This window comes from Cyprinus carpio, chromosome B19, assembly GCF_018340385.1.
Source record: "Cyprinus carpio isolate SPL01 chromosome B19, ASM1834038v1, whole genome shotgun sequence".
NCBI classification, from domain to species: domain Eukaryota; kingdom Metazoa; phylum Chordata; class Actinopteri; order Cypriniformes; family Cyprinidae; genus Cyprinus; species Cyprinus carpio.
The window spans coordinates 26,686,357-26,712,072 of NC_056615.1; the positions used below are offsets into that span (position 1 = coordinate 26,686,357).

Below are 25,716 nucleotides of genomic sequence, written 5' to 3' on the forward strand. Positions count from 1 at the left end.
TTAACAAGTCTTCCGGGATACAATCACCAAACTTACTCAGCAGATCTCCAAGCTTATCCAAATCCATGAGCAGATCCTGCAGAGCAGCAGAGAAGAGACACTCATAGACGAGAATCAGCAGACAGCACTCTACATCTGACAAACACAAGATCACTGATTCATGGGAACTGGAACACAACTACAGAACTGAAACGTGTGTTTAGGAATAATTCTGAATCCATTTGCTCTTTTTAAATTGATTATCCCTCTACACAGACTGTGTTCTTGTTTCCATTGGCCAAAGTGTTTGTACATTAGAAATCCAGTTCTAACATGCATCAAATAATGCAAAAAACAAAACAAAAAAAAAAAAAAAAAAAAACATTGTTAAATGTAGCTGTGTGGTTGACTGATTATTTTCCTAAATTTAAAATAGTTTGCATTGACCGTGTTTGTTATTGTGATTCTTTGAAATGAAAGCCCAATGTGTCAAATTTGGCCCTAATCCTAAATTAGGGAATAAAGGGTTAAAATTGAAAAAGTGGATATTTTGGTGTTCAGTGAACTTGTAGCAGTAATTTAATGCATAGTTCAGAATTTTCCAAAGAAGAAAAAGGTTCTTGGGTTCTCCATTACTAAATTGATTATCCCTCTACACAGACTAATAGAATCAGACACACCAATAATTTCTCAAATATTTATTACAGTCTGCCGATAAATGTAACATTCACTTCAATGGTAAGGGATGACTGGATGCTTTCAACTGATTACTGAACTGTCATCAAGTGAATTTGAGTCTTTAACTATTTAAAATAAAGATAATAAAGCTATAAACCCGATCATAATGCACAATGTTTCCATCTAACGTGTATTTTTATCACCAGTTCACCTGAATATGTTCGTAAATTTGTGTTGGATTTATTTGTAAACATCAGAGGAACAAACAAACGTGTCTTTGAAATGGAAATATGTATATTCAGAGGAACAAACAAACTGATTCAATTGAGTGAGTCATTTGTGCTGGAACCGAACAAACAAACTGATTCAATTGAGTGAGTCATTTGTGCTGGAACCGCTCCGATTGATTCAATTTGACTTCGAAACCATTTCAAAAGAGCCTTTCATTTATAAATTTCGACATTGCTTGTAACGATTTTAAAAATTTAAAATGATTTTAAAGTTGATTCACATTGTGAAACAGAGTTCTCCAATTTGCATCGCAAATTATTTGATTCAGATTGGCGCTTGCATTCGCGCATATAGCGATCGGAACTTCGGAGCGTGAATCAGATCGGAGCGCGTTCGTGAATCTTTTGATCCAGATTGGAATTTCGGAGCGAGTACGCGATCCATTTCGCAAATTGAAAGATTACGCCCTCCAAAGTCCCTGGTTCACGAATCATTATTCAGATCGGGACTTCTCCCAAACATAAAAATTAGACTGTGTTTTACTTACCCTCGAAGCATCCTATGTGTATAGACCTTTAACTTTCTTCTTTTAGACGAATCCAGTCGGAGTTATATTAAAAATTGCCCTGGCTATTCCAAGCACTATTATTGCTGTCAGCGGGTGTTGCAGTTGAACAGTCCACAAGTCGTCAAATAAAGCGCGCACATTCATAATAAAACCTGTCTCACATGGCTCGGGGTGTAAATAAAGGCCTTCTGTAATGAATGCATGTGTTTTTGTAAGAAAAATGTGTTTATTACGTTTGAAATATGGATATTTTTCTTACAAAAACACATGGATTCTTTACAGAAAGCCTTTATTCACCCCCCCTGGAGCAGTGTGAGGCACATTTATTATGAATGTGCATGCTTTATTTGACGACTTGTGGATTAGCCAGGACAATCTTTAATATAACGCTGATTGAATTCGTCTGAAAGAAGAAAGTCATATACACCTAGTATGCCTCGAGGTGAGTAAAACACAGGATCATTTTCATTTTTGGGTGAACTAACTAACTCTAAAATTGTTGGGTTGTTTACTGTACCCAGTATCTGGTTTAAACATATTGGATCGCTTGTTGGGTTATTCTTAAAGTTTATTTGATTATTTCTATACCTTTGCAGGCAGTTGTGTTAAAATTTACATTTCAGTGGTCCAACAGTGAAAATGAGACCGAAGATACAGTGGTAAGGTAATGTATCTGTGCAAGGTTACAGCAACAGTAAAATATACTGTAAAATATTCTCACTCATTCAAAATCACCCAGAATATAATTTAGAAATGTGGTGTTGTACTGTAGGTTTTTACTGTGTAGGTGCTGCTAAATCTATAGCAAAATCTAACAGTGTAATGCTTACACCTGGTTTTAAGATAATTAATAACTTAAAGCTCTTTTTGGGTCAAAATGTAAGCTAATAGGTTAAAATAGGTTAATATGAAGCCCAGAATACACTTCAGTTTTGACACAAACACTTAGCCTTTCAAAGTATACTCCATTTGATAGTGTGATGGACATATCCACACTAGAAAGTTTCTCTCTTCAGAAGTTATGACCAATAAAAAAGTAGACCAATAAAGAATTGCATTTGTTTTCCAGTGTATGCTACCTGAGCTTAAGCCCAAAGCATATCTAGTTTTTTATGCCTGCTCTAGGGTGTGGTAATGGTTATTTGTATTATGTGCTTACATTTGATGCATCAGGCAACTGGTTGATAATCAGCTAGCATTAAATGCAGTCACGCAAGTCCGGTAATTAGTTTGTTCGGCGCAGACGATGTTTCAAGTCTCATAATCAATGCCATCTTGTTTGCTTTACCAAAACATTTATCAATTCTGTTTCCCTTTTGTCATTCACATATTTTATTTCTTCATAATATTATTTCTAAAATCGTAAACTTGATTTATATTATACTAAAATATTTGTATTCTATATTATGTTTGTATGATATTTTTGTTGTTTTCAGATTTCAAGCTGTTTCAAGGTGGCACATCTAAGAATGGCAATCTTGTCTTTTATTATACTGCATTGAAGGTAAGAGCTTTAATTTTTGAGTCGTGCTAATTCGGTGTGATGCCAGACCCGTGTTGTTTTGTTAAATTTGAGTTGGGTGTTCTGTTTGACTTCTCTTGTATCCTGTTTATATTGTTTATTCTCTTTCCTTAAGGTTGACACGAACTACAGTATATTTGCATTTTTGACAGATCAATCTTTAAGAAGCTTTGCATACAGCTCATTTTGCATGCATTTTGAAGCCTTGCCAGTTGAAACTTTTCAAGCGATTTTAAACTGTTCAAGCACCCAAAAGTGAAGTCAGTGCGGTACGTGAATGCTCTATGACACATGGTTTTCTGTGCACACACACCTGAAGTCTGCCACACATCGCCAGCACTGAATTGAGTTCTCTTTCAATAGCTCTTTCAAATTAAATTTCAATAGCTCTCAAATTCTCTTTCTTTTTGTAGTTTTAATAAGAATCAATGTATGGTGAATTTATACAGTGAGGGACTATGCAGTTTTTTTGTTTTCAATGTTACATTGGATTAGTTTATTGATTTCTGAGCTTCATTGTTCTTATTTAAATAATTAATGCTAAAATTACCTTCTTTGTTTGGATTCGTCCTATTGTTTGTAGCTTCATTGTTCTTATTTTATTACTGATTGTTAAATTGTCCTCACTAAGCTTTGGAAACTTTTTACTTATATCAGTTAGGCTAGTATTATTTTGTTCTGTGATATCGAAATTTGTATTAAGAATTGTGAAAATTCAGTGGAATCTAAAATGTTGGTATAATAAGAACCATATTTCACTATTGTGATATTGCTATCATGAAATAAAATTACTCATACGCAACATATACCGATCCTTTTTAATAATTATATCTAAACTTCTGCCCTTAACCTGTTTTGCAGGTGAAAGGTTGTTTAGAAATGTCATACAATCATACATATAAGAGCATGCTGATAGCTGTCATAGCAGTAAGTATAGGCAAAACAATCAGTAATCTGACAAAGGCTGACATTTAATTGCTAGAAAATTGCTAGAAAGTCACTGTCACAGGTGAATCTCGTAGGTTTTAGCTGGTTGACAAACTGAAAGAGTGGATGATCAGATAAGCTGGAAGAGTTTGAGAACTGCAGTAGAGGTGATCATGTAGAATATAAGTCCAGACAGCCACGTGACCCCCATAGGTGAAACCCCACTGGTTGCGCTGGTGTTGTTGCCGTTGGTTGCGCTGGTGTTGTTGCTATTGGTTGTACTGGTGTTGTTGCCATTGGTTGCGCTAGTGTTGTTGCCGTTGGTGTTGTTGCCGTTAGTTGCGCTGGTGTTGTTGCCGTTGGTTGCGCTGGTATTGTTGCCGTTGGTGTTGTTGCCATTGGTGTTGTTGCCATTGGTTTTGTTGCCAATGGTTGCACTGGAATGCCGTTGGTCGCATTGGTTGCACCATTATTAAAACCATAGCTTTCGCATTGGTTGCATCATTGGTAAAACCATAGCTTGCAATCATTACAGCCGCTAACAGTAGTAGTATTTGAGTTTTAGATGCCATAATCAGGTTTTTCACTATTTAGATGGGGCAAACAATGAAATTAAATCATAAATGTTTTTAAAGTCATATTCTATATACTAATATTTTATAACTAAGGCGCCTTTCCAATATTGACACATTTATTACAATCAGCTAGAAAACAACTATATATGTATATACATACACACATACTACCGTTTAAAGGTTTGGGATCAGTAAGACTTGTAATGTTTTTTTAAAGAAGTCTCTTCTGCTCATCAAGGCTGAATTTATTTGATCAAAAATACATAAAAAAAATGTAATCTTGCAAAATGTTATTACAAATTTAAAATAATGGTTACTATTTTAATATCCTTTAAAATATAATTTATTTCTGTGATGCAAAGATGAATGTTCACCAGTCATCTGTAAAAAATCATTCTAATATGCTGGTTTATTATCAATGTTGGCAACAGTTGTGCTGACAAATATTTTTTTGGAAACTACAATACTTTTTTTCAGGATTCTTTGATGAATAAAAAGTTAAAAAGAACAGCATTTATTCAAAATATAAATCTTTTTTAACAATATAAATCTTTGCTATCACTTCTTAACAATTTAACACATCCTTGCTGAATAGAAGTTTTAATTTCTTTCAAAAAAGAAAGAATAAACATTTACTGACCCCAAACTTTTGAACGGTAGTTAGAAAAGATTTCTATTTTAAATAAATGCTCTTCATTTTTAACTTTTTATTTATCACAGAATCCTGAAAAAAGTATCACAGGTTCCAAAAAATTATATAATATATATAATCCAAATATATATATATATATATATATAATATCCTGTATTTTTAAACAAATTTAATAAATGATCATGTCAAAAAATCATTCTGATCCCAAACTTTTGAACGGTAGTGTGTGTGTGTATATATATATGTAATATATATATATATATATATATATATATAATAATAATAATATATAATATATAATATATAATATAATAATAATAATGTAATATAGTGTCATATTTACCGTTTGCCACAGGTGATCGTTCTCAGTGTCTGTTGATTCTCTAGAAGGGTGTTAAGTGTGAATGCCAGAGGGGATCTTGGGCTTTTATTTGAAAATTATGCATAAATCAACAACCTTGCAAGAATTGAAGAGATATTATTGAAGGATGCAAATGAATGCATTATTATTATTTGTTTTGTCAGTCTCTCTCTCTTAATGGATACTTCACCCAAAAATCAAACATTTGTCATCACTTATGTACTCATCCTCATTTACAGCTCTGGAAAAGTTTGAGAGGCCACTCCTAATTTCCTTAAATCAGCATCACGTATAGCAGCCATTCCATTTCCAGTGTCTGTTGAAATCCAACACAGACACACCTGCGTAATGATGAGGTGATCGCCTTAATCAAATCTTATTTAACGAGGAAACGTATAGAAACCACCGCTGTGTATTCTGTGTATTTGTATTCTGTATTGTGTTGTTTCAAATTAAAATCATTGTTATAGCAATGATATAAAGATTTGAGTGAGGAAATGAATGTTTCAGTTCTGCCTTAACTGGCAGAGGGATACAGTGAGCATCAGGTTGCTTCCATCCATAAAATTTCAAAGACAGAACAAGGTCAAGCTGCAGATCAGCAGAGGAGGAAAATGACTCTCAACAGCCATAGGATCACATCATGTGACCTACAAAAAGAATAGCAGACAGCTGGGGTGAAGTGTACAGCGAGAACGGTTCGAAACAGGACAAAGCTATAGTAAAAAAAAACCTTCATTAATGAGAAGCAAAGAAGAAGAGCCAGGCTGAGCTTTGCCTAAGACCATAAGTATTGGACTGTAGAGGACTGAAGTCAGTCCAGTTTTCAGCTTTGCCCAACACTTTATCGTCTAATGGTTAGACAGAGGCCTGGAGAGGCCTACAGTGGTTTTGCACCCACTGTGAAATTTGGTGGAGGATCTGGGGGAGCTTCAGCAAGGCTGGAATTGGCCACATTCATCTTTGTGAAGGGTGCATGAATCAAGTCTCATTCAGGGTTGTCCTAAAAGAAAACTTGCTTCCTTCTGCTCTGACAATGTTCCCCAACTCTGAGGATTATTTTTTTTCCAGCAGGACAATGCTCCATGCCACACAGCCAGGTCGAGGTGTGGATGGACCACCAGATCAAGACCCTGTCATGGCCAGCCCAATCTCCAGAACTGAACCCCACTAGTTCTCTGAAAACCTCTAGAATGTGATCAAGAAGAAGCCATGCTTCTTTATTTTTGTGCCAAGAGTGGCATAAAGTCACCTAACAGCAATGTGAAAAACTGGTGGGAAGCTGTGATTGAAAATCAGGGTCATTCCACTCTGTATAAGTTCAAATTTTGTTGTTTAAAAATTAATATGAACTTGTTTTCTTTGCATTATTTGAGGTCTAAAAAATGGCATCTTTTATTTTTAATTATTTTATTTTGATGCATATTTTCTGCGAAGAAATGCAAATTCCTTTTGTGTGTAAACATATTTAGCAATAAAGCTCTTTCTGACTTCTGATTTCTGTAGTTTATAGAATAAAACAAAAATTTTAATTTTACTCAAAAAATACCTATCATTAGTAAAACAGAGAAACATAAAGTACAAAGTTGCCCATTTGTAATTCACATTTTCTTTCGTTATCAGATCCTTTCCTAAAGTGTAAAACCTGTTGAAAGAGTTACTTTTGTATTCTTTATTGTGTTGTTTTCAAATTAAAATCATTGTGTTAGCAATGATCTACTGGAAAGTATTTTACTTTTACCTGTATTTTACCTATATTTGCATTTTTTTTCTTCAGATTCTCCAAAGTATTGCTAACCGTGTCTTCTTTCCAAAACAGCATATGAGGCCCTTTAATGATTTTGTGAAAAGCAAATTTAAAACATCCAGAAGGTAGAAATGTTTGATTCTAACATATAACTACATTTTTTCTTTCTCTCAAGTGTAGCTTTAGAATCGTTGGAGTCCAGAAAAATGTCATCTGAACAAATTATGTCATATTATGGACCAACCAAAAAAAAAAAAAAAAAAAAAAAAAAAAAAAAAAAAAGAAACAATATATTTGCTTGCTTTGTAGATTTCCAAAAGGCATTTGATTCAGTTTGGCATGAAGGTCTGCTGTAAAATCTTCTAGAATCAGGTACTGGGGGTAAAACATACAATATTATAAAAGCAATGTATTCAAACAATCAATGTGCAATTGAAATTGGAAATAAACAGAGTTCTTTACTAATGGTGTGAGGCAGGGCTGCCCACTCTCACCCACCCAATTGGTGAAAAACTAGTTTCCAGAAAAGACCCAGATATCAGGGAAAGAGACACAATTTCACCCATGGTATGACCAAAATCCAATATGCCACATAATACACACAGCTTGGGCACATGGTAAGCTAAATTTGGCTGTGAATGAACCGAAAGAGAAAGCAACAAGGGCCTTCTACACCATGAAAAAATATTCAAATTGAAATACCAATCAGAATCTGGCTCAAAATATTCCAATCAGTCATAGAACCTATTGCATTATACGGCAGTGAAGTGTGGGGTCCTCTCCTAAACCATGAATTTGAAAAATGGGACAAAATCCGATTGAAGCCCTGCATTCAGAGTTCTGTAAGAGTATCCTCAGAGTACAGAGCCATTCAATTTTAGAAACAACAAAAAATGAGTGACCCCAACTCAGTCCCTTGATTCAGATGGTCACAAACTAACATGACTAACAACAGCCAGCATCAGGACTACTGGACTGAAACCTTGTTATTTGGCCCTAAACAGAGATTACACCACTGCAGAATATCTGAGTAAGTGAAAGACTGTAAATTAAGAAGACAAATGACAAGGTACTGTACAGACTGATCCATCATACTCTTACTATAGAGATGGGCAGACATTGACAGAACTGGTTGCCCCAAGAGAGCTGCATCTGCCCTTACTGTACCCATGGAGAAGTGAGACAGAGCAACACTTCCTCCCCAGCTGCCCTAACTATGAAGAAATTAGAAAGTAATACGTTGCCCTGATTTCAAAATGGTAAACAGTAAAACACAACTACAATATTTATCAGGGGAAAAAAAGAGAGATTGTACCTTACTAGCAGCAGGATACAGTACACTGATGCCTGTCACAAAAAGAGGGAGGAGTCAACAAATCAGTGATGCGCCCACACACACACATAATTTTATATTGTACCATAGAATTATAAAATGTTGATTTGTTCTGCTTTTTAAATGTATACACATGCATGTGTGTTTATTTTTCTTTAAACGTATATCTGTTCTAGATTCAATGTAAACACTATGCTTTGGTAATACATTGTAATAATTGTCATGCCAATAAAGCACCTTGAATTGATGAGAGAGAGAGAGAGAGAGAGAGAGAGAGAGAGACAGAGAGAGAGAGAGAAAAAAAAAAAAAAAAAAAAAAAAAAAAGAGACAGAATGTCACAAAGATTTTGAGCTGCAAAACTATTGCATCACTTAAGTCAGCGCTGACAAGAAGTTTCCCTTCATGTGATGTTTCTGCATTTGTGTGGTTGAGAGAGCGTGAGAAAGAGGGAACATAAAAGGTAATTAAGTCTTAAGTTGCTTTATGTGAGAAACTGACTCAAATGTAAGGTATTATTGGCTAAAAATCTTCCTCTTTGGCACAAGAATGACATGAGGGTGAGGAAATGATGTCGCAACTTTCATTTTGGTGTAGAATTAACTCTTTAAAGCAATCATAAGATTGAGTTCAGTTTTAAACCTCATTGACGGTCATCGTTTAATTTGTAAATGATTCAGTGTTTTTAATGAAAACTTGCTTAAATTACTCATTTATCGACTGGCATTTACAGTACATACAAAAATAAATCTTGTTAGGCATTTACAAAACACATTTAAATACTAAAACGGATAATATGGAACAAAGACTGCCTTCCACCCACACTGGACCCACACCAATTTGCCTACCGCAGAAACAGGAGCACAGAGGATGCAGTATGCACAGCACTCACACACCTGGACAATAACAACACGTATGTTAGGATGTTGTTTGTTGACTTCAGTTCAGCATTTAACACCGTCATTCCCTCCAAGCTGACCACAAAACTTGGAGACCTGGACATTAACACCTCCCCCTGCAACTGGAATATGCACTTTCTGACCAACAGGCCTCAGCATGTTAGGTCAGGCCACACCTGCTCCACTGCCATCACACTTAACACCGGCGTACCACAGGGCTGTGTGCTGAGCCCATTCCTCTACTCCCTCTACACCCACGACTGCAAGCCTGTGCATGGATACAACTCCATCATTAAGTTTGCATATGACACCACGGTGATTGGCCTCATCAGAGACAACGATGACACTGCCTACAGGGAAGAGGTACAGTACCTGGCCACATGGTGCGCTGACAATAACCTGCTCCTTAACACCAGTAAGACAAAGGAGCTCATTGTGGACTTCAGGAAGAAGAAAGGAAGCATGCATGACCCCATCCACATTAACGGGATGGTTGTTAAACGTGTCTCCAGCTTCAAGTTCCTGGGAACCACCATCTCGGAGGACCTGTCCTGGACCACAAACACCTCCAGCCTGGTCAAGAAGGCTCACCAGCACCTCTTCCTTCCTCAGAACACTGAAGAAGAACCAGCTGTCTTCAGCCATAGTGGTGAACTTTTACCAGTGTGCGATCGAGAGCATCATGACCAGTTGTATTACAGTCTGGTATGGGAACTGCTCAGTGGCTGACCGCAAAGCACTGCAGAGGGTGGTGAAAACTGCCCAAAGCATCACAGGGACACCACTTCCTGCTATTGAGGACATCCAGAGGAAACGCTGTGTACGTCGAGCTCGCAGCATTCTTAAGGACTCCTCCTCACCCTGACCACAGACTGTTTAACCTCCTGCCCTCCAGGATGTGCTTCAGGAGCCTCCGGACAAGGACCAGCAGATCCAGGAGCAGCTTTTCCCTACAGCTGTCTCCTTGCTGAACTCTGCCCTCTGACACCCCCCACACCATTCACACAGACTCCTCCCCCACTTCATCACTACATTTGACTGATTATTGATTTATTTATTTATTTACAACAAGCAAAAAACAGTAAACTTGTTATTACTTGCACTACTATCTGTTCATTCAGAAACACTGAATAATCCATTTGCACACTGAAATATTTTCTATGCACTTTACTGTCCATTGCAATAGTGTAAATTATGTTCATATGTTCATAGTTCTGGCTATAGTGTACAGTACATACACTTTCACATAATCCATCTGTATAGTATGTTCATAGTACACCTATCTGTATATTATGCTGATAGTATTTAAATCTGTAAATTATGTCCATAATACTTATCTGTATAGTTATTGTACATATTGTAGACCTTGTATATTCTGTACTTACTGCTTATTGCACTTCTGGTTAGATACTAACTGCATTTCATTGCCTTGTACCTTACATGTGCAGTGACAAAGTTGAATCTAATCTAATCTAAAAAAATAGATGGGTGAAAAATGGATAAAAGAAATATATATTTAAAATAGATAATACTTAACGTTAAACGGGACAAAAAGATGTCTGAAATGGACCAAAAATATATATATAAATATTAAAATTGATAATACAGAATGTTAAATAGGATAAAAAGATAAAATAAAGAAAATAAATATTATAACAATAAATTTATACAAATATATATATATATATATATATATATAAATCAGTAAATTGATTTAAAATACTAGGATTGGATGAATAAAAATTTTTTCTTGTAGGCACATTAATTTATGTTCTTTTACTGTATATTCTTTTAACGTAATATAATATAATACAATACAAGTAAAAAACAAACTCTGCCCATCCATGTTTTCACATTTTTTAAATATACGCCAATTTTCTGTAATAAAGACTCTTATGAAGAAAGAAATCTTATGGCAAAAATTATTTATTTATAATTATTAATAATTGCTAACAATGTACCAAAAGGTCAAGTCACACACCTGATCTTTTCACTGTTTTTAAACTCTTATAAAATAATCACACACACATTCAAATTCACAATCTCTCTCTCTCACACACACACTCACACACAGCAGGAAGAACGCTATAATTCCCCACAACAGCAGAGGAATAAATACTCCGTTTAAACCCTGAAAGGCTTTTTTTACTCTTCATTTTTTCCTAATAAATAATCCATGGTGATGCAAACCTAAATTCAATCTTCATGCACAAACGGGGATAAAAGTAAAGTCCACAGCTCTTGGTCCCTGACGTCTTTAGTTTAGTTTTGCCTCCTCGTGTTTCACATGAATGCTGGGAATTACAGTCCCACAGCTGTCAATATGAGCCATTTGCTTCTCATAAAATGAACCTGGCATTAAATAATGAGTTTCAGTGATGCTTGAGGGTTCAAACAGCTCGATACTGTAGAGAATAAACAAACTGGACTGTAGTGTGGGCCATTTCTGTGGCATTATTTTCCTGTTTTCCAATTTCTCCTGAGACTTCGGCCACATAAAGAGATGACCCTAATTAGCATATAGTCACCTTTCAGCCAATGAGGTGTTAGATTAAGACACTGAGGGGCGGGAGGGGCGTGTTGTCAGTATGTTTCCGAGTCTGAATCATTCAGTTCGTCATCGGGGACGATGAGGCCATCCTCGCGGCCCACGCTGTTGAATTTGCGGTAGGAGACGTGCTCGGAGCGCAGCACAGGTAAAGGGTCAAAGGTCACGCTCTGGGATGGGCTGGAGTAGTGGTTGACGGTGGTAAAGGTGAGGCTGGACATGGTGCTGGTGCTGCTGGGAGAGATGGGCATCATGGAGGAGAGGATCAGCGCCAAACAGTCCGCCACGTCTTTGTTTGGGGCGCAAGCCAAAGCTGGAGTGTAACCTGGAGAACACATCTGATTAAATTCAATGTTCAGGCATGCAAAACTAAATCATGCTCATTCATGTTCTTTGTTTTATTTGTAAACAAAGTGTTTGTATTGCATTTACATTTATTCATTATCCAAAGCGACTTACAATTCAGCTTCATTGACTTGCAGATAACATTAAACACACACACACACACGCACACACACACACACACACAAAAACACATTTGCAGACTGACAAATATCTAAAGAAACAGTCAAAGCTGGTCTAACATTTGGTCAAACACAATTGATACTTTTAATAGTAAAATATACAGTAGAATGTTAAATATAGTTAAAAGATACATGTAATATATATATATATATATATATAACAAATATATTAATAAATAAAAGGAGTGTAACCTGAAAACATTAAATTGTTATAAATAAAATTATTTTATTAATTAAATTATTAAATTAATAAATGTTTAGGCATGAGAAACTTCTGCTCATCAAGGCTGCATTTATTTGTTAAAAAAACAGTAATGTTGTGAAATATTATTACAAGTCAAAATAAGGTTTCTACAGTACTTCAATATATTTTGAATATTTATAATATAATTAATAATAATAATAGTGGGTGATGTTTCTTCAATGTATATTTCAATTTAAAAGCTTTATTGTTATTTATTTTAGATTTGTATTTTGCTGTGTTATTTTAGTATAATAGAGATGGTATTATACTTTCTATTCATATTTTGAATTTGGTTTTATTTTTTTTATTTTTAATTATTTATTTTTTTGTAATTTTGTGTTTGTCATTTTTTATTAGTTATTTTATTTCTGTCTTTTTTATTTTTTATTTCAGTTGTTATTTTAGTTTTTTATATTTGATTTTAGTTAACATTTATTTTAAGTCACAATTTTTTTTTCATGGTTTTAGTTTTAGCTTTGGTCAGCTATAATATAATATTTGTGCTCTGAAGCAAAAGCAGCTGTTTATGCTGCAGGCTGTGGTTTTAAACGCTCACCGTTCTCATCCACGGCGAGGACACTGGCTCCTTTACCCAGCAGCTCCTGTACGAGCACTGTCAGTCCGTTACCAGCAGCCACGTGCAGCGGCCTGAGACAGAGACACAAACAGCTCTCGATAATCTAGAAAACTGAGATTAAGAGGAGGACAACAAATGAGCAAGATACGGGATACAGGACTCACGTCTGCAGCGCGGCGTTTGTGCAGTTTATGAGGTTTCTGTCCATCACCTTCTCAAGAATTAACAAGGCACTGGTTTCATGCCCCTGAAAATGACTAGATCTGCATTACCTGACGGAAATACTTGTGCAAACAAGACTGTAAAAGAGATACTGAGATTCATATACTATATGAATACATGCAAATATCTGAAAACATTTATTTATATTTGGCTCTAAAAGCTTTGGACTACAGGTTTGTCACTGAAACTGAGGATCTTTTATCCAGCGAGCAGCAGGAGGAATTGTTTTTTTTGCTTAAGCGGCTCTCTTTACATGCTTGTTTCTATTTTACATTGCATTTACATGCTTGTTTTACATTTCTTGTCACTGAGGTACAGTAGATGTCGTGTCTGATGTAAATCCGTGTGTGAGCGTGTGTTTGGTACCTTACTGCAGGCCAGATGCAGGGCTGTGTTTCTGTGAGCGTCCTGTAACGTCAAATCAGCTTTAGCGCTGCTCACCAGCACCTCTGACAAACACAACCAGCAGCAGCTCACATTAATATCATGATAAACATGTTATTTCTGAATAACAACACATCTGCTGTAATGACACAGACATCTGAAGGAAACTCTAGCACCGCATTGAGCAAAGCAATGCAATAACACACCAGAAGTCTGTATTAATACCAGTGTTGATATTGTTTATTAATATGAAAACTATTAAAATTACTGAAATAAATTAAATCATAAATATCAGATAAAAAACATACTTAAAAATTTGAAATTTTGCCTTGGCGACTAACTGAAAATAAGCTGTAGTACTATAGTTTTACTAAAATTGACACAAATAAAGCTAAATAGGAATAAAATAAAAATAAAATAAAAATGACAAACGCACATAAATTACTTAAACTTAAGCTAAACATATATATAAAAAACAAAACTAATAAAAATGAAAAATGTATAAAACTAAAATAAAAAAATAAATATAAAAAACAAAACTAATAAAAAATAAAAATGTATAAAACTAAAATAAAAAAATAAATATAAAATAAAAATTACAAAAGCACATAAAAGTACTAAAACTTAAAGGCAATAAAAAAACTGATTAATGCACATAAAATTATTAAAACTAAAACTAAAAGTAAAAAATAAAATCTAAATGGAAATAATACAAATGACAAAAGCATTTAATATTAGTAAAACTTAAACTGAAAATAAAACCATAGCATTAAAAAAATACTGTTTTGCAAAGTTAAGAAACATTATTTACAAAAGTAACATGTTATATTGCAGTTTTATTTCAAATAAAAGTAACTAATTCTGTTACATTGTAACATTCGACAGTTAGAACTTTAAAGAGAACTTTATTTGTTACTTGTGCTGTTCTGACCCCTGCTAGTGTTTTGTGACTGCAGAAATCAGCAGCGCGTGTCTCACCGACAGCGTTAGTCTGTCCGTTCTCGGCGGCCATCATGAGCGGTGTTTTTCCCAGCATGTCGATGGCGTTGACCTGAGCGTTGTGAGCCAGCAGCAGCTGCAGACACTCCACGTGATCAGTGTACGCCGCGGCGTGGAGCGGAGTCCTGCGGGACACACACAACAACACACTGCAGTGCTGCTCCGAAACATCTGATCCATGAGGAAACACTGCTCTCACCTGGACTGAGAGTCTGTGGCGTTTACAATCGCTGGACCTAAAGTCTCGATCAGCATCTCAGCCGCAGACTCATTATCATTCATACTGAAACAGAGAGGCCAGAGAGAGACGCACTGTACATAAAGAAAGATTCCTGGAGGATGTTTTACAACAAAATACCGTTTCATTCAATTCAGTGCTACTTGTGGTTTCGTTGTAATTAATTTACTAGCAATTTCTGTGAAAATCATTTCTACACCCTTTTTTTTCCTCCAGTGTGTCATGCTTTAATTCAAACAATTAATGTGCACATGATATGAGCAGGTGTTTCTTACACAGCGCAGTGCAGCGGACTGAAGGAGTTTCCCTCCGGTCTGTGAAACACATCGTACTCTAGCAGCAGCTCAACACACGCCTCATGACCTGAGATGAACAGATCAACATGCAAAATAAGAGAAAATACATCACATCATGAAGGGTCTATGATACTGCTTCATTTATTACCGCCTGGCATCTTGAAAAAATCTGCTAGTTTGAAAAAAAGGTATATTATTCCTTAATTTGATGATGCAAAATATAGCAATAAAAACGTTCCCATACAGTTTTTTTAATATTTTAAATATTTATACAATTTATTTTTTCATTAATTTTATATCAGTTAATGTTAATTTTCCTTCAAGTCACAATTAGTTTTTTTCTTTTTAATGGTTTTAGTTTTAGTTAACTATAATATACCTGTGTATCATTGAACTTTTTTAGCTTTTTTGTCGTAAAACACAGATGCAGCAGAAAACATCAGGCTCATGTTTGCATGTTCTTCTGTCACTGGCCATAATTCTAACCTTGAAATCAGGATTAGATTTACATTAGTGTTTTACATGTGAAAATAGGCTGAGAATTGAACACATAGGAGCAATCTGACTCAGACTCATTCAGGAATCATGTGTATGTTAACGCTTTTCTGCTGATTAAAGAAGAATACAAGACTTCTTCACTGCACAAATGGTTGTCAAAAGCAAAAATGCTACAAAATGCACATATTTTGTCAGAAATTGTGACGTGCTACAGCAAAAAAGCCACTATTTCTGAAACCAGCAGCACAAAGTTAGCAAGACACTAGTATATCACTGAGCAAATACTGTATAATGCAGCGCGGTGTAGCTGTACATCACATCATTTTGCTGGGAAGACAGTAAGGGTGACGTCACACATGTACCGTTATAACAGGCCCAGTGCAGCGGTGTGTAACCACAGTTGTCCTTGAGGACGAGGACAGTCTTCTGGGCCTTCAGAAGGGCCCTCAGAACCCCCACATGACCGCAGGCAGCCGCCAGGTGCATAGGAGAGCGCCCCCTGCTGTCCTGAACCAGCAGACTGGAGCCATGCTGCAACAGAGCCTCCACACACGCCTCCTGACCTATCACTGCCTGTCACACACACACACACACACACACACACACACACACACACACACACACACACACACACACCCCAACAAAGAGCTTAGTTTAGATTGAATCAGGTTTAGGACAAGTCTGTCGGCAGCATGTGTGGCATACAATGGATTAACACAGAAAATAAATGTATCTCATCCCTCAGTTCTTGTTAAATAAATTAATAAAAATAAACTAAAAATAAAACTTAAAATAAATGAATAACAAATATAAAATAGCAAATATAAACAAACAAACAAATAACATACTGTAAGCAGCAGTTGTGGCATAATATGGATTACCAAATAATTTCAATTCATTTTAATATTCAGGTTTTGTTCAAACAGTCAATAAAAATAAAATAAAAAATATAAACAAACATCAAAGTTCAGAACAGGTTAAACTCTCAAAGCACATGGCCTGGTTTACTATATTTGTTATTTATTTTTTGGTAATTATTTATTTTTAATTATTGTCATTATATATATATATATATATATATATATATATATATATATATATATATATATATATATATATATATATATATATATATTTAAAAAGCTTAATATTTTCAAAGATTTTTATCATTGCATTATTGCATTGTTGGCACTTAATTTGAAATGAAGCCATTCCTTTAAAACTAAAGTACAGAAAAGTCTAATTTAGAAAAAGAAAAATAGTGAACTGGCAGGTGTCTGTGGTGATGAACTGGTGTGGTGTGTGTGTGTGTGTGTGTGTGTGTGTGTGTGTGTGTGTGTGTGTGTGTGTGTGTGTGTGTGAGACTGACCCCGCGGTGGAGGGCCGTCCTGCCCCATTTATCTCTGGCCTCCACACTGGCTCCTTCACTCAACAGAAGATACACACTATCTGTGTGTCCACCCAGAACCGCCAACATCAGAGGAGTCCTGACCACACACACACACACACACACACGATCAGATCAACAATCCCTCAATCATTCAACCACACATCTGAGATAGAGAAGTGCTGTAACTCACTGTCCCTTCCCATCACGCATGCTGACGGCCGTCTGCTGGTCACTGTTGTGGATGAGCAGACGCAGACACTCAGAGTGACCGTTCATGGCTGCAGACAGACACAGAAACACACAATCAAATCCTCTCATCTGACCTCACATATCTCCAATAACATCAGGTCTGGCTACGCAAGACAAGCATTATAAAACCAGTATATTTATATCAAAAACTGACCATTTAGACAGAAGGACGCCATATGATTGACACGTAAAGCGTTCAAGCACAATTCGTAATTTTTGCACTTTGACATTTATATGCAAGTAAATGTTAAACTGGATATACACAGCAGTTTGAGGTCATTTCTGAAAGAAATTAATACTTTTATTCTTTAATTAAAAAAAATATATTTTATGCATTAAATTGACCAGAAGTGACAGTAAAGATATTTATAATGTAACAAACTTTCTTTTTCTTTTTCAAATAAATACTGTTCTTTTGAACTTTCTATTGTGAATTGTATCGCTGTTTCAACGAAAATATCAAGCAGCACAACTGTTTTCATCATTGATAATGATCAGAAATGTTTCTTGAGAAGCAAATCAGCATATTTCTGATTTCTGAAGATCATGTGACACTGAAGACTAGAGTAATGATGCTGAAAATACAGCTTTGATCACAGAAATAAATTAAATGTATAAATATTTTCAAATAGAAAACAGTTATTATAAATAGTAAAAATATGTGTGCTTACGGAAATCTCATTTATTAGCTACAAAGTACCTCAAACAAACCAAAAAAAAAGGATAAATTCAGCAACTTCAAATCAATTGAAAAGCTCAACAAATCCAGCAAGTGGTAAAGGCAGTGGACTGTGTATAATATGAGCAGTGTTCAGGCTACGGCTGAGTCTAGTGTGTGGCTGACCTGCGGAGTGTACGGCGCTCCTCTTGTGTGTGTAGTCCTTCAGCATCATGGACGCGCCCTGACTGATCAGAATATCCACACACTCCACGTGACCCTTAAACGCCGCCAGACTGAGAGCCGTGTGACCCTGTGGTGTCCTCACGTCCAGATCCAGCAGAGACTGCACCAGAACCTCCAGAGCGTGATGATGACCGTGATACGCCTGGAAACACACACACACACACACACGTCATTACTGTAATCAACATAAAAAATATCATAAATCAGATTCTTACTCTAAAAGCTGACTGGATGAGCCACATTTTAAAGCAATCTGGCAAATCTTTGACTTGCATGTTGAACCCATACTGGACTAATAAACCATATTATTTGATCGAAGACTTGTATAATGTGATTATTTTTTATATTACATTTAATTATTTAATGAACATAGGTGCCTTTTTTATTTTTTGAACATTATGCCTAACAACACTATAGTACACTGTAACACACTGTTACTTTTGTATTATTTATATGCTTTGAAAGTGTTCATTAATATTTTGAATTAGCTTTTTATGTTATTTTTATATTTTCACGTCTCGCTTGAGTTTAAGTTTTAATATTTTGTTCATGTGCTTGTCATTTTATCATTTTTTTTTAAATACTACTATATATCTTTATTTTTAATTATTTCAGTATGAGTTTTACATCATTAAATAATGAAAAACTTTGTACTGTATCAGTGCTGTTATTGTTAACTAAAACAAACTATTAAAAAAATAGACAACTGAAATAAAGCTGAAATAAAACAAAATATAAATACTGATTTACATGAACCTAAAAAAACGTAACTAAAAAATAAAAAATAATGAAATGCAAATATAATAGATATAATATGAAAATATATTTTCTTTATTTTATTTTAGATTCGTTTTAATTACCAAAAGCTATTTTTAACAGTTTTAGCTAACAATAACAACACAGTGTTTTATCGTTTAATGCTGTTTTGAATGACTTTGAATTACCGCCAGGTGTAAAGGGCTGATGGGAGGCTGCACGTCTGTGTCGTGTAGGATGCTTGATGCAGACGTGTCCATCAGCTGAAAATACACACATTTACATTCAATTATATATGAATAAAGTGAAAAAAAAATGTATTATACTTGAGAACATCTAATGGCATTGCATGTAAGTTATTCAATATTCAGAGAAATAAGGGCAGGACTTGATTTTAATCATCAATATGAGACTGGATCATAAAATGTTAGGCTGTCATTCATTAATAGTATTTTTCCACCCTCATAAACTTGGATATGTCAACAGAACAATGGTTCCAGAAGTGGAAAGAGTTAATACAATTTGACAGATAATGAAAGATTACGAGAATGTTCTGTCTTGCACTGAAACATGTCTCAATACAGTACACAGAGCTGATTTGTGATCTCATAGTGACTTTATGAGTCCATTAGAGGGCAGCACTGGACAGAATCAATTGAAACACAAACAGATTTCAACTCACCACATCTAACGGTGTTTCATTGGCGATCTGCAAAACAAAACACAGAGATGAGCACCAAACACAGCAGTGAGAAGTGTGTGTGTGTGTGTGTGTGTGACGTACTGACCAGCTCCAGACACACTCGGTGGCCGTACGCTGAGGCGTAGTGAACGGCACTGTATCCGTCTTTATCCCTGAGAGCTGGATTCGCATCGTTCCTCAACAGATACTCCAGACACCTGACAGAGACACCGATCCGATCAATGAGTCAAACGCACACTATACAGAACACAGACGTGCTCAAAACCCCACTCATTCTCTCCACAGTCAAACTGATTTTTAACAATAACTCATAAGCCTATAAAGACAAACCTATGGTGAACTCAGACTTTGTTAATCAGTGGTATATGATTTTGGTAAAGCCATCAGTTTGCATTTTTTTTATTTGTTATTATTGCGTCGTTCAGCAGAATTTGTTGTAAAAACTACATTACCCATGATGCTGTTCAGTAAATTCCAATAATCTGATTCAGAATCGTTTTTTAGTTTATTTCAGTTTGATTTTTCATAGTTTCAGTACTTTAGCATGAATATAACTATTTAATTTAGTTGCTAAGGCAGCATTTCTAAAAAATAAATTATAATATATATTATTTATTTCACTTAAAGCAACTTTGTTTTTAATAGTATTAGTTAACAACAATGATGCAAAACATAGTCCTTAACAGAAATTGATTTTAAAGATAGCTCTGTGAACTCAGAGAGTGTTAATCGATGGTATATGCATTTGCAGAAGCAATCAAATCACATTATTTCAACTTATTTTTAGAATAATCGTGAAAATACTTCTGGAAAAAGTGAGCGGCACTAATGTATTCTATTTGTGAAATTAAGTAGTATGCAGTATCTCTGCACAATAAACAAATTTCTATATGCCTGAAATACCCGCATGACCTACTGCATTTGCTGATAGAGTGTGTGTGCATCTAGAACACACTACTGAAAATACTGTATCCCACGAGGCAGTGCACTCCACTCGACCTTGAATGTGTGCAGTGTGTTTGTGTTCACTCACTTGCCGTCATAGTCTGCAGCAGCGGTGTAGTGCAGAGGACTGCAGCCCCTGACGTCCCGCTCGTTCACACTGGCCCCGGAGCCCACCAGAGCAAACACACACTGATAGTTACAGTTAGCAGCAGCGTAATGCAGCGCCGTCCTGAGACAGACAGAGACAGAGATAAATCATAACCACATTCCTGCTGCAGGATTCCTGTAATGCTGCTTTATCACTGCAGCTCTCAGTATCTGTGCTGGAAATCTGTAGGAAAATACACATCCCAGACTCCTTTAATTGATACCAGATGACTGTCAGTGTGGAGCCTGTCAACAACACGGCTGGGTCACATTTAAACCAAAAAAACAAACAAACAAACAAAACAAAAAAAGTACTTGTGTGTGTATAAACACACACACACAGAAAACTATATGACAAACCACTGCATTATATATTAACATAATATTATAATATGTTATACAAGATAAACTATACAGAAAGTATATTTAAATATACAGTACTGTATGTATTATATTATTTATAAACATTGACATCTTGGTCTCATTTTAAGTTAGGTTCTTTGGCTAGCTTAATTTTCATCACTGTTTTGTCTTCACTATTTAAAAATAATTGGCTTTGTAAAATCACGAAGTAAAAAATATTATTTAAAAATATTATGTGCACAATATTTTTTATAATATTAGACTATTTATAATGGTATCAAAATGTAAATGAAATATGTGGACACATAACAGTAACAAGAATTTGTTTTAATTGTTGTAAAACAAAAATCAAGATAATCCAAATAACATAATTTACGACAGTTCAAAAATCAAATGCATCACAGTTTCCACAAACATATTCGGTTTTCAACACTGATAATAATGAGAAATGTTTCTTGAGCAGCAAATCAGCATATTAGAGTGATTTCTGAAGATCATGTGACACTGAAGACTGGAGTAATGATGCTGAAAATTCAGCTTTGATCACAGGAATAAATTACATTTCAACATATATTAACAGAAAACATTTTTAATTATGTGTTTTTAAAATTTTATTGTTTTTACTGTATTTCTGAGCAAATAAATTCTTCTTTCAAATACATTTAAAAAAAAAAAAACTTTTTGAACGGTAGTGTATCTTTTATTTTGAAGTTAGCTTAGGTTTGATGATCTGATGTAACTCACCTCCCAAATCTGTCTTTCCTATTAAAGTCCGCACCAGTGTTGAGTAACAGATTTAAACACTCCAGATTCCTGGAGAAAAGAAGGAGAGACGGTCACATGATCAGGACACAGCTCATCCAGTCTACAGGGGGCGCTGATGAGCCAATCAGAGAGCAGCAGCGATGTGACTCACCCTCCTGCAGCCGCAGCATGCAAACACGTCCTGCCAAAGTCATCCGGCGTGTCAACGTCAAAACCTGAACCAACAGATATCCATTATCAAGACCAGATAAAAGCCCAAGGCACTTAACTGAGAGAGGGAAAAATATGCACAGATATCATGCACAGAAATCGATTTGAACTGCTGTTATAAACATCATAAATCTTCACAATGAATGCGCTTCACCTGAGGAGAGCAGTTTACGGCAGCAGTCTGAAAATCCGCTCAGAGCCGCCAGATGCAGCGGGAACATTCCGTGGATGCCCCGCCTACAGAGGCGGAGTCACGGTCACATGATCAGCAGGAGCTCATGAATAATGCGTATAGCTGTAAACACTCATGCTGTCACTCACTTTGCCGTGTCCGCACCGTTGCTTATGAGAGTGTTGATGAGCAGCTCGTGACCGTAACGAGCCGCTACATGAAGCGGAGAGTTTCCGTTCTCGTCCTCGCTGTCGATCTCTGTGCCTATAAATGAGGAGAGAAAGGATGAGAGGAAGATGAACAAGAAACGGAGAGAATAACACACTCACCGTTCTGAATGATGGCCTGTGATCTGGAGTATCGCCCGTGAATGGCTGCCATGTGGAGAGGAGTTTTACCATCTTTACTCTGGACAAGAGATGAACACACAAGTTTTTGAAAAAGGACTGTTCTGCTCACCAAGGCTGCATTTATTTGGTCAAAAATACAGTCAAATATTGTTACATTTTAAAATACTGTTTTCTATGTGAATATATATTAAAATGTATTTTATTTCTGTGATGCGCAGCTGTATTTTCAGCATCATTACTCCAGTCTTCAGTGTCACATGATCTTCAGAAATCAGTATAATATGCCGATTTGCTGCTCAAGAAACATTTCTGATTATTATCAATGTTGAAAACAGTTGCACTGCACAATATTTCTGTGAAAACTGTGATACATTTTTCAGGATTCACAGATGAATAGAAAGAACAGCATTTATTTGAAATGGGAATCTTTTGTAACATTATTAATGTCTTTACTGACACTTTTGATCAATTTAATTCGTTCTTGTTGAATAAAAGCATTAATTTCTTTAAAAAAAGTCTTACTAATCAAAGTTTTTTTTTTTTTTTTATCTGTAATGCTAGAAAAATTGCTAAATAGAGATATTTAACTAGTTGTTTTGGACAGCATCACACTTTTAACATCAGTGAAATTTCTATAATCAGATGGAAGCATGTGAACAACCAGACTTTCTCATTTTGCTCTGCTCTCATCTGCCATTTGTTTAATTTTCATTTCATTAACGGTGTCAATTTTATGAATGTTTGTGTATAGTAAGGGCATTTGTGCCACTGGCTATATATGTCTGATTCTATAGTTTAAAGACTTAAATTGACATATTGTGAGGGTTTTTCTTCACTGACCTTGCTGTTGATGTTGGCTCTGTTGGCGATGAGCAGCTCGAGACAGAGCGCCCCCTGGCGGGACGCAGCGGTGAAGTGCAGCGGGGAGAAGCCCTTCTCATTCACCTGATTGACATCAGCACCTGCTTCGATCAGCTCATTCACCACCACGTCCTGCCCGTTAAAACACGCCAGGTGCAGAGCAGAGTTTCCATACGCATTCGGCTCCTTAATCTGAAGAGAGAGACACAGATCAGCCGATTAATGGTGCTGTGTGTTTCTTTTATAATGTATGAAAAACAGGGTATAAAGTCAATAAACTAAGCAACTGAATGAGATTAGGGCATTAATACACAGTTCACTTGGCGACCAAAGGGCGGAGCTTTATCTGTTGTGGGCGGAGCTTACATCAACACCCAGATTGAGCAGGTATTTGACGACGTTGATCATTCCACTGGAGGCAGCGGCGTGAAGAGGACTGTAGGACTTCTTATCCTTACAGCAAACCTCAGCGCCGTGAGACACCAGAAACTTCATCACCTCCAGATGACCTGCGACAGAAAGAGATCCAGCTGCTCTACACTGATCTGAGGCTGATGGAAACATGTTTTCATGTTGATCCTGATGCTGGCGTCTCACCCATGTATGCGGCCCAGTGGACAGCTCGTCTGTCCTTCTTATCAAAAGCATTGACGTTTGCACCTCTGGACACCAGCAACTGAACCATCTGCAGTGACAGAGAAACCACAGACAGAGTACACCATGAATACTAAACCGGAGGTTTTATTCATTTAGATCTAGTCTAAAGGACCATAGCACACTTTCAACAGGACAGCAATGGCTTAAAATGATTTCAAATCTTTGTTATTTGACTTCGTTTGAAGAGCTGGTCCTTTTTTACCCTTATGTGCTAGAAAAATGCCTCACTGATCAATAATATATCAGCTTTTGGGTCATGTATCTGCCAGCGGCCTTCTAGGCAGACCTCAATCTGCTGGATTTGTTGATATCCAATCAGAAAGAAGATATGAGAAACACAGCAAACCAGTCGAGCAAACATGGCAAGCAAAGGTTGTTTAAACAAACCTATTAGCTCTACACCTAAAAATGCTTTAACTAGCTGTGGATCACGTGACTTTTAAGATGGCCTCGGTTTGTTTGGAGAGTTTACATATTAATGTACACAACCGTTTAAAAGTTTGGGGTTGGTAAGTTGTTTTAAAAGAAGTTGTTTTTAAAAGAAGTCCAAAGGCTGCATTTATTTGGTCAAAAATACAGTAAAATAGTAATATTGTGAAATATTATTATAATTTAAAATAACTGTTTTCTTTGTGTTAAAATGTAATATATTGCTGTGATCAAAGCTGAATTTGCAGCAGTCTTCAGTGTGACATGATCTTCAGAAATCATTCTAATATGCAGATTTGCTGCTCAAGAAATATTTCTGATTATTATCAATGTTGAAAACAGTTGTGCTGCCCCATATTTTTGTGGAAACTGTGATACATTTTATTTATCAGCATTCTTTGATGAACAGAAAGTTCAAAACAACAGCATTTTTTTGAAACTGAAAACTTCTGTGACATTATAAATGTCTTTACTGTCACTTTTGATTAATTTAATGCATCCTTGACGAATTAAAAAAAAATCTTACTGACGCCAAACTTTGTAATTTGTGAGATTAGAAAAATGCAAAATAGAAGCAATTAACTAGTGGTTTTGGCCTGTATCACACAATGACCATATCAGTGCATTAACATGAGTGAAACTGATATTATTAAATGGCTTTCTGTATTTTGCATTAAAGTATGTGAACAAACAGACTTGTTGCATTCTATGTTGTTCATTTGCAATTCATTTTCGCTTTTAGTTTCATTCCTGGTGTAAACAGGTCTCATGAACTCTGCGCTATATTGTGCAAACGTGTCACATCCAGCACGGGC

The 25,716-nt window shown here is 35.8% G+C and overlaps 1 protein-coding gene across 4 annotated transcripts in view; it reads right to left on the reverse strand.

Annotated features, from left to right (window-relative positions):
• Positions 1-11,444: 11,444 nt before the first annotated feature.
• Positions 11,445-25,716, reverse strand: part of LOC109102633 (serine/threonine-protein phosphatase 6 regulatory ankyrin repeat subunit A-like) — a 29,209-nt gene continuing 14,937 nt past the window's right edge. For 2 of the 4 annotated variants that reach the window (XM_042745319.1, XM_042745317.1), the window contains exons 6-28: positions 24,413-24,500; positions 24,182-24,324; positions 23,795-24,007; positions 22,934-23,012; positions 22,754-22,868; positions 22,587-22,669; positions 22,374-22,437; positions 22,202-22,270; positions 21,036-21,176; positions 20,088-20,199; positions 19,982-20,008; positions 19,488-19,562; positions 18,484-18,685; positions 17,581-17,668; positions 17,370-17,487; positions 16,363-16,573; positions 15,482-15,569; positions 15,168-15,251; positions 14,948-15,093; positions 13,952-14,034; positions 13,528-13,610; positions 13,343-13,434; positions 11,446-12,343 (exon numbers count right to left, since the gene is read on the reverse strand). In XM_042745319.1, the coding sequence (XP_042601253.1) occupies positions 12,054-12,343; positions 13,343-13,434; positions 13,528-13,610; positions 13,952-14,034; positions 14,948-15,093; positions 15,168-15,251; positions 15,482-15,569; positions 16,363-16,573; positions 17,370-17,487; positions 17,581-17,668; positions 18,484-18,685; positions 19,488-19,562; positions 19,982-20,008; positions 20,088-20,199; positions 21,036-21,176; positions 22,202-22,270; positions 22,374-22,437; positions 22,587-22,669; positions 22,754-22,868; positions 22,934-23,012; positions 23,795-24,007; positions 24,182-24,324; positions 24,413-24,500 (2,694 nt within the window). In that variant the 3' untranslated portion in view covers positions 11,446-12,053. Of the gene's footprint in view, positions 12,344-13,342; positions 13,467-13,527; positions 13,611-13,951; positions 14,035-14,947; positions 15,094-15,167; positions 15,252-15,481; positions 15,570-16,362; positions 16,574-17,369; positions 17,488-17,580; positions 17,669-18,483; positions 18,686-19,487; positions 19,563-19,981; positions 20,009-20,087; positions 20,200-21,035; positions 21,177-22,201; positions 22,271-22,373; positions 22,438-22,586; positions 22,670-22,753; positions 22,869-22,933; positions 23,013-23,794; positions 24,008-24,181; positions 24,325-24,412; positions 24,501-25,716 lie in introns of all 4 variants that reach the window. The other 2 variants (XM_042745320.1, XM_042745318.1) reach the window with 2 other exon arrangements.